At 30.0% G+C, this 9,746-nt stretch overlaps 1 protein-coding gene across 3 annotated transcripts in view; it reads right to left on the bottom strand.

Moving 5' to 3' along the window:
- Positions 1–1,424: 1,424 nt before the first annotated feature.
- The window catches only part of LOC132723765 (neuronal acetylcholine receptor subunit alpha-10-like), a 68,051-nt gene continuing 59,729 nt past the window's right edge, over positions 1,425–9,746 (bottom strand). For all 3 annotated transcript variants that reach the window (XM_060708542.1, XM_060708543.1, XM_060708541.1), the window contains exons 7-8: positions 4,727–4,845; positions 1,425–2,880 (exon numbers count right to left, since the gene is read on the bottom strand). In XM_060708542.1, coding sequence (XP_060564525.1) covers positions 2,437–2,880; positions 4,727–4,845 — 563 coding nt within the window. In that variant the 3' untranslated portion in view covers positions 1,425–2,436. The remainder of the gene's footprint in view (positions 2,881–4,726; positions 4,846–9,746) is intronic.

The following is a 9,746-nucleotide window of genomic DNA, read 5'->3' as shown; positions in this document are numbered from 1 at the left end:
CATTGTACATTTGCAGTCAAACATAAAAAAGTACTTTGTTTTCGACTACAAAAGCAGATTAAATTAAATTCAGAGATTGTTACAATATTTACAGCTTCGTTTCTTAAAAAAACGTGAAATGGATAAATGTAATTTGATTGATGTATATTTCAAGTTGTTTATATCTGATAACAAATGACAGCATTATGGTTGCATCTGTGTCATATCGTCATATCATATTGTTAATATACTACAAAGCAAAATTCAGGTATATGATCAAACTGACAATTTTCTAATGCATGCACATGTTGTTAGATGAAATATATTACAATTAAAACAAAAACTACAATTTTATGATTCAATTAGAAGTTCAGCAAAAGGTGTTCTATTAAAATATTTTCTGTAGATAAACTAGACTTACATGTATTTAAGCTAAATTCCAGCATGCAAATGCAAGAAATAATTCAAATGTATATGAGATTTTTCAATAATTTCATGCTGTATTTATTAAATATATACCCGTGTTTCATCTATTTAACCGTTAACTTATATTCATTTAATTTTGGTGAGTATCATTTCAGTCCACCACGGGAACGCCCCAGCGACACATCTCATAAAACGCGACGTAATTTAAAACTTTATAAACAATTAAAGTGCCTGAATACAAACATGGTTCTAGTCAAAAATAAACCGGAACCGCATGTAAAACTCGGTGCTACAATATTACGCCATTTAAGCGTTCAATTATTGTGTAATAATGTTAAAACGATTTGTAGATACGACAATGTCGTAATTGAAGCATTCAGAAAATGGCGCCATGATAACCGTTTGTCAACAGTTCGAAAAGTATTCTTCTGGAAAGCAATAATATGATCAAAGAAACCCCACAGAAGTATTAAGTTAGTGGCACAAACGTTTATGAGTGGCAAAGACGTGTTTTAGACAGTTGAATATAAAGGTCGTTGGCGGGGTAGAATAATTAATATTTCTAAGCTCAGGGTATTTCTAGATTATCCGTCGTACATTGACGAAAATAGAAAATAGTCTGTATGTCATGTTAAAACAGCAGAACCGGTTCCATTTACAATGTTACACAAATGATTCAAACAAAAGGACCGAAAATTAGAAATATGGCACATTTTTTAAGTCAATGTATTATTGATAACGCACAAATTCCAAAAATAACACAAGTCTTGCTTTAATTACCAAAATAAACTTAAGTACTGTTATTAAAATCGGTTTTATTGAACATAGAATGTACAAACAAGAAACACTCAGATGTGTCTTTTCCTAATATCTACAACCGAGAATGAAGTCAAAATGAACTCGTGAAGTAAAAGGTGATACCTTTAGCGTCACTTAAATTGTGGCGGTCATTTGCTTAAAAAACATTATAAGCATAACAAGATTTAGAGCATTTATTCAAAATTAAGGTGTGAGAATACTAAAAAATTAACCTTGTAAACGAGTTCAAATATAAGTGATTTACATTCGTTTTCACTATTTTCATTGAAGTATCAAGCTAAATAAAATCCATTTACCAAACATTACAAGCACAATATCTATTGCCATATTAAAATGTAAAGATAATCTTGAAATGAACAATGTTTATGAAATGGCTCTATTGCATATATCGTTTCCGAACAAACAGCTCTATGAAAAATGTGTAATTCTGTTTCTACTTCCATTTATATTCAGTTTAATTTCTTAAAAAAACTTATTTTGATTTATTTGTGAACTCATGCGCTCATTTATTAATATATATCCCTTGCATTACTGGTGAATTTTGAAATATATCATTTCTATGCGATAAAGCAGTTTGTCAAATAAAGCTAAATTATACAATTTCCAAAAAAAGACTCTTTCAAAATCTTTCTGCAAACAATTATTCAAGTACAAAAATAATTTTGGCAGCATTATACATTACCTGCAGAAAAGGCGGCAACTTATATATATTATTATGTGATTAGCTCATCGGCCATCAATTATATTCGAACGTATAGTATTTTTTTCTTCAACGTTTTATTTTTTTCCTGGATATATTAGTATATATTGTTTTCCTTAGTTAACAACAATAATTACACAATATCTGCAGCTACAGTTTGGAAGCTTTAGTACCGTCGTTTCACCATCAGAAGATCAGAAACCAGTAGTATATCGTCATCCTGCACATTTTTTTAAATAACCAATACTATTAATACTGATATCTTAAGTAAGAAATATTTGTCCACTGTTTCTCTGTTGTTGTTGTTTATTACAAATTCCATATATTTCAATGCCTAATTTTGATAATTAACGAATCCAGTTGTGGTCAGAAACATTGTGATATTTTCATGTATAATGAACATTGTGCAAGAGTTTCTCAATAGTTAAAGGTGTATATTTCGTTCTAAATTAAAGTACATTTAAAACAAAAAAAGAGTACTTATATAAAGTGTGCATTGTGTGGATAATTACTCAAGATGGATCAGGCTGTCCAAAGAAGATAACGACGATACCGACGATATTGACCAACAGGTATGATATAAAGAACAGCCTGTCAGTGACACAACAGATCACCTTCCACTCCCGCAGGCATTTCTCCTTTAATTCAGCTTTCGCTTTCTTCTCCTTGAACTGTTCCAAGATCTCTCTTATGGTGCGAATATCGTCTGCAAACGACGTATTTAAACACAAATCTCCTAACTGATTGTTATGGACATTGTTATGCTCTACTTCATTGTAGTTTGTGTTTACACCTCTACTCTCTTGACGGCCGTTGTCAAGGAGACGAACTTTGGCATACCGTGCTTCGGCATCGGCATACTGACTTCTTTTGTAGTTGCACATATCTGTTTGGTAGTCTGGTTCTAGCAGTTGGCTCCTGAGACACAGTACTGTCGCTATACCATCTATCATCAACTGTTGAATAATCCAAATATGTTAAAGTATAATGAGTTTTGAAGCTATCTGAACGATACGAAATGTCTAAAAGAAAAAAAAAGAGTTGAGAGCAATGACCCCGGACACGTTGATTTAATATCAATTTCTTATATACACAATCATTCTTTGTCGTGTTTATCAGCTCAGTATCTTATTTTTTTCATACGACGTTGTTGTGTAAATGATCTTTGCCTTTTCGTGAAAAAGATAAACAAATGGCTTTAATGTGTGTTCGGATAATAACGTTTATTTTTGTGAATTTATAGTCTTATTTAAGGTATTTAATTATTTCAATACTTATTTCAGGTAGAAAACAACATTTTGCGAATTTTCGAGTAGCGTCTTGAAAATTGGGCCGATAGAGTTGTAATACTTATAGCAGTTCCCAATGATACGCAACGACGCCATGTTTCAAAACGGGCTTTGGTTTTCAAGTTAGAAGTCATGTGTACAATATTTGGCTGAAAAACGAAATGTAATCTGAAATACGGTCAACTTTTTAGACACAAATTTTCAAGACTCTACTGGAAAGTTCTCAAAGTGTCGCGTTCTACCTTAAAAAAGGTATTGAAATAAGGTTTTTAACTATCGAAGATATTTGTTTTTGATGTACTGGTGGACATTTAAACAGAACGTTTGATAAATGCGCCAATGAATTAGATCACATTATTTCACACATTTTAAAGCACGCGAATAAATAACAATAACGTTAACAAGTAAGTATTATTATATATTTTCAAAATCGATTTCGTAGTTATAACCTAAACCGCACGGTTAAGATATGATTTTCTCAGTTTTGGTTCTGATTTCTATGTTAAGTTTCAAAGTATTTGTATTTTTTGCAGTTTATCAGATTATAAACAGTGTGGTATATTGGGATGTTGTACTTTTATTACAAAATATGAGTACTCATGATTTCTTTTTTAAACGATGCTCAATCTTTTAAATACACAGACGCATTATCAAAATACATAGACGCATTATCATATCAAGGTACTATTTAATCAAGAAAATGGTACTTTGTGTGACACTGATAAGAAATGAAACAAATAACGTACATAATACAGCCAAATTTAGAAAAGAATATCCGTTAAAGTAATCATACTAGGAGAGCTTGCCGCGCTACTTTATTTGTAATATGTCAGCAATGTGTGATTTGCCCGTAGCGTCAGCTACCAATATTTGTAATAGGATGCGCCGATATCCTGACCATATCCTTGATTAATTTACTTATCAGGCTCTATCAGAGACAAAAAACTTCCATTTATGTGATAGGCCTATCACTTACAAAGAAGCAATTACATAAAGAAGGAATTGCCTCTCCAAACTAAGCATATTGAAGAAATAATATATTGCTTGTTTGATAATCCGAATAAATCCTGCATTGTATAACAATCACGCCGTCGTGCAATAAATTACTAGTTTGTCAAATTAATCTGTCAAAAATGAAATAGGAAAATATAAAAGAGATTTTAGTTTATCAAATTGAGCTTTAGTTTTGTATTTCATATAAGAGATTCTTATCGATGTGGAACAATGTTTTCATAAGTGAAACGCATTCGTTACACTATCTGTTTGAATTAATGGTCCTCATACACCAGTGTACAAGACAAATAATTTATCAGATGTTATAAAATTTCTAAAATGTCAAGGTTGCAAGACAATGCATCTTTAAGTATAATGTATCAATATAGTAATTGTTTTTTCTCATGTTTTGGGATCAGAAAACGAGTAAATAAAATCAAGATATAACTGACAATAATTGCAGGTCATCTAGATCTATTTTGTGCAGACAATTTAATATTTTAAAAGTAATAACTGTTACCGCTCTAAGCCAACGTGGCGCCCTGTTGATACGCACTCCTCGGAAGAACATGTTGGCAATTACTGTCGACAAAACAGTAGACATAGTGATCATCACCATGGATAAACAAAAATACGCCCCTGAAAAATATAGCAGAATATGAGCTTATATACTAAGATATTGAATTACCAATTAAATGACTGTATAACTTTGATATCTCGATTTTGTTTGGTCTACTTTGGTTAGTTTAAACAATATTTATTTCAATTTATACAACATAAATTTGAATATTTGTATATGCTTGTATATGCTTACTGTAAGCACATACAATCACACTGATAGATATCGTGGATTGAAAATTCCTTTCCACACATAAGGTACTTGCAATAAAAAATATGCACATATATGGTTAGAATAATACAGAAAACAGAAAAAAGCAAATCGGATATATAATTAAAATGAATTAGAACATTATTGTTTAGAGTTTTTGATTAAGAAAAAATATGTTTCAAGATTATTTCATAATATTGAGAGATTACTCCACAAAATAAAATATTGTTTTAACTAGTATTCAATTTAAATTAATCATTTTAGATGGTTTTATGCAGAACGTTTCGAAGAAAAAGAGACAAAAAATATTTAAACAAAGCTTTAAATTAAGATATATAAGTCTGCACATAATATTATCGGGACATGATGTGCAGAAAAAAGTTGATATTAGTTGGTAAAACGTTTGGAAGCTAAGATAAACTGTTGAACTTTAAGACTGATTTTTTCGTTCAGGTTAAAGCTCAGACTACCTTGCCGATAAAAGGCAAGTTTTGTCTTCCCGTGCTGTTAAAATAAATGTAAATGTTTGAAATATATTGGCCATCTTTAACCAACAAACAATCTTATAATATCTTTCGGTTATACAGTATTTCGTTTACTGATGCTTTAAATGCTCATCACAGACGCGGAAAATTGTCAATTTAGAAAAGTCAATGAGTCTGAAATTGAAGTTTTTTGCAACAGACCATACTTGATCATATAACAAAAAAGTTTTACCTCCTGTATACCTTTTATTACGGCTCAATTATTATCATAAAAGCTGGTTAATGTTGTTGGTTATAAGGTCCAATTTTCGAAGGAAAAGTTGAGCTTTTGTCATGACCGGACTTACCGGGAGCTATTATCGTGACCCGACTTGCTGTTAGTGGGTCGATTGATTCTCTCAAAAACTATCAAAGTTATTCTTTTAAAACTTGATATACATGTCCATTGTAAAAATATAATACCATTTCAGATAATACCTACAATTCTTTTTTACGCTATGCCATGCCCCTTTTTACTTCTTTTCTTTTCTTTATTTTTCAAAGCTTATTACTTCTAATATGCAATACTTCAATTTTAAAATTGAAAAGCATTTTTGAATTGCAGAAAACTTTATAATTTATTTTTGTCAGGTATGCCTCTTTTTGGCTGTAACCTTTTTGTTAAAGGACACCCCTAATGGGTACTATAAGGAACTGTTAAATTGACAACATAGGACAGTTATATGCCTTATAAGAAATATGTATACAAAATTTAACGTATGGTTAATGAGTTATTGGCATTTTTTGTTACTTAAACTTGGCTATTAGAACAGCTCTTTTTCAGAAAGAAGGGAACTCCAAATAATCTACAATATCATCATTATGAAAAATGTTTTCCTATTGATCATTGTTAAGAAATAAATACATTGTAATAGCATTCAGGTAACAAATGAGCAAAATGATTGTATCTACACAAAATGTTGTTACTGTTTATAAATATGTTACTCCATCCCACTTACTTTAAACACTTATTTGACCATTTCCCTATTTAGGGCGGTTTTCAAAGTTTGCCTTTGTTTTCTTAAAGTATATTTGATGATCTTGAGAAATACTTTGACCGTGTAGTTTTTATTTTAGTAGACTTTGAAAATATCTGGTATCGTATTTGCTATTAAATTTGGCATTATTTAGCTTATAAGTAACTATAATAAAATTGTATGATTATAATCAAACACTTTTTTTCCATAAGAATCTGAGATAAACATAAATTATGTTGAAAAGAATAAAAGAAAGAAAAAAAAATTGCCCCTTCTAGGGTTTTAACCCACTCCCCTCAGTTTCAATGCTGTTGACAGTAATTATAGTCTCAAAGCGGAGGTAATGCATCAGGGGTATACTCCTTAAGATTCATTTCTATAAACTATCGAATATTTTCACTTGACAGTTGAAGTTCTTGTTTACTTCCAACTTTCTTATGCATTTCTAAGGGGCAGATAATCTTGGTGGCCATGTTTGCAGAATAATTCTTTGTTTGATACAGAACATTTGTCATTTTCTTTATAACTTTTAAGACATTCACTTCAAATCTGAAATATGTGTTCACTATCAATGGTAGGAAAATCTTAACAGTTCTGCAGATTTATGCTTTTTTTTTCTATGCTTCGTTTTTTAAAACAACTGAGAACTGAGAAAAAATGTAGAACGATGTAGAAGAAAGCATAAATAGAAAAATTTCTCATGTGGAAACATTTTGTTAGATATTTAAACTTAATTCAGTTTCTCCTTCTTCGAATAAAAACATTCCAACACATATTCATCGCATTTTTTGTGTTTTTTTATTTCAAATGTACATCTTTTACTGTAAGAATAGTCCTAGGTTAAATATAGCCTCGAAATATTTTCCTTTGCTTTATGTGTGAACTCGTTTGCTATAGGGATTACAAGCATATACATACTTGTTTTTTTCTGTCTGTTATTTATGTCAATATGTCTGTTCTTTTGATACGGGAAATATTTTCTTTTATTTCAGGAGACGTTTAAAAAAGTGTCAATTATCCCGTATCATGACTGAGGCAGTTTTTTCATCTTGGGAACATTTAGCACTTTTTCTTTTCGTCTGATAAATGTATCAAGTCTAACTGGTGACGTACTCCGAAAATCGGGACAATGTAACAAAAATGTCGACCATCTTCTTGTCCCAAAAGATATATTAATGTGTCAAAGAAAAAGATGAATGTTTCCGGAAGAAAATGGTTCTGACAAATATTTGTTTCTTTTTAATTATTTTTTCATCGTTTCTGAAACTCAATATCAAGAACATGCAATTTATTGTTAATATAACACATTATTAAATTGATGTAAACATTTGACTCTATAAGATCTTAGATGGAAAAGATTTCTCTGGAGCTCAAAATTGAAACATAAATTAACGCCATATAACGTGCAGTGGAATTGAAACACTTAAAATGAAATAAAAGATCAGATTGAATTTATTTAAAAGTATTATTTATTGTCTTGTCTTTCTGACTGATTTATGAAAACGCTCACCACCTTTATAAGCAGTTTGTTTCGTTCAATAAAGAATGTTTATGTTATTTTGTATTTACACGTAGTTGCATTAAACGATGGAATTACTCTGACATTGTCTTTCAGAAGTTATGCTGGTATAAAAATATACCATCATTGATCATTCGTCTGCTGTTTAAATACATGAAGCGGGCTTTAGATATTGTTACCATAATATATCTTCAATGTTTTAGAGTTTTAGCGCAGCAATAATTTGATGCGAAAAACATTTTTTTAAAAATCATTTTTGACTGAGAGACGGTACCGTTTGATAGATGGTTTTGACAACCTTTAAATCAAATTATGTTTTAATGAAATGAGAAGTCATTGAAGACAATAGTATACTTAATCGTAATAAATGTAAATTACAGACCAGTGTCAGTCTAAACTTGCTTACTTGAAGATCACAATTTACATTATCTTAAAAAATATGCTTAATACTGAATAAATTTGAAAAAAAATAATTTGTTATAATAAGAAGATAACAATGCTAAATTATTTAATGTGGGCATGATTTGTCATTGTTTTAATGCATTTTGAGTGTTCATGTTAAAAAAATCAAACTTAAAGAACAATAAAGAACAACGAATTGTGCTTTGTTTTTTTTAACAAATAAAAGATTAAAAAAAAATGTTTAAAATGTTAAATCATTAACCTGCTATAAGGGAGAATGATTAGATTTGCCATCAGTATAGAGCCAAGCCAGCCTGCACTTGTTATATCTTGTTTGGCTGTATACTGATGGTGTTTTGTTGATATTTTTTTTTAATCCCTTAAACATTGAATGGACTATTCCAAATTCAAAACACGACAAATTCATTTAAAAAACATAACAGGATAATGATAAAACTGATAGTTTGATGTAAGTTTGAGAACACAGTCAATAAACAGGAACTATCGAAGAACTTCTCTTCAAAGCTTACAAATGCCATATAATTTCGCTACATTTACACAACCTATTTATGATTACACTATATTATCAAATGGTTTTGTTTAAATACACAATCTTCTCTGAAAAGAGGAAAATAATGCCTGACAAATTGCGATTTTTTGAGAGCAGGGCAATGCTTCTGCTTTTTAGAGAAACTAAAAGTTTACATATAATAATAAAATTATGAATGTAATAATGATAATTATAATAATAATTATAATTAGAATAACAATGAATCTTTACAACTAAAATATCAATAATAATTATTCTCTTACAATAACATTTTGATTGATATGTTTATCAGTGTCATCAAATTTGTTATTCATCTTTTTGCGGAAATTAATTTCGTGATTTCGTTTTAAAATAAACGTTAAAGAATATAAAAAATGCTATGCATTCTTTGATTTTCATCCCGAATATTTTCAATCAAGCATCGTTAACTGTAGTTTTCATTCTCTTTTTGTAGTCGACCATTTTCATGTTTCGTTTCAATTTGATTAATGTTTGTATTTTGAATAGACAAAGGTTGTTTATGTTCTACTTTCAATACCATCTACCCTGTCAGATATAAATCTCATCAGACTGTAGCATGTCCTTGTGCAGTAATCAAACGTGAATTAAATATTTATATAACGTGAGAATGTAGACGCCGAATTGTAATTGAAGAGAATAATAGCACGGTCAATTTTCTGACTATACGCAGTAAGTCTTTGCAATGGAATATAAAGTCATGTTACTCTCATTAAGTATT

The sequence above is a fragment of the Ruditapes philippinarum genome, unplaced genomic scaffold (assembly GCF_026571515.1).
Source record: "Ruditapes philippinarum isolate M1 unplaced genomic scaffold, ASM2657151v2 ctg561_1_1_1_1, whole genome shotgun sequence".
Classification (NCBI taxonomy): Eukaryota; Metazoa; Mollusca; class Bivalvia; order Venerida; family Veneridae; genus Ruditapes; species Ruditapes philippinarum.
This window is presented reverse-complemented; position numbering and strand designations above follow the sequence as displayed.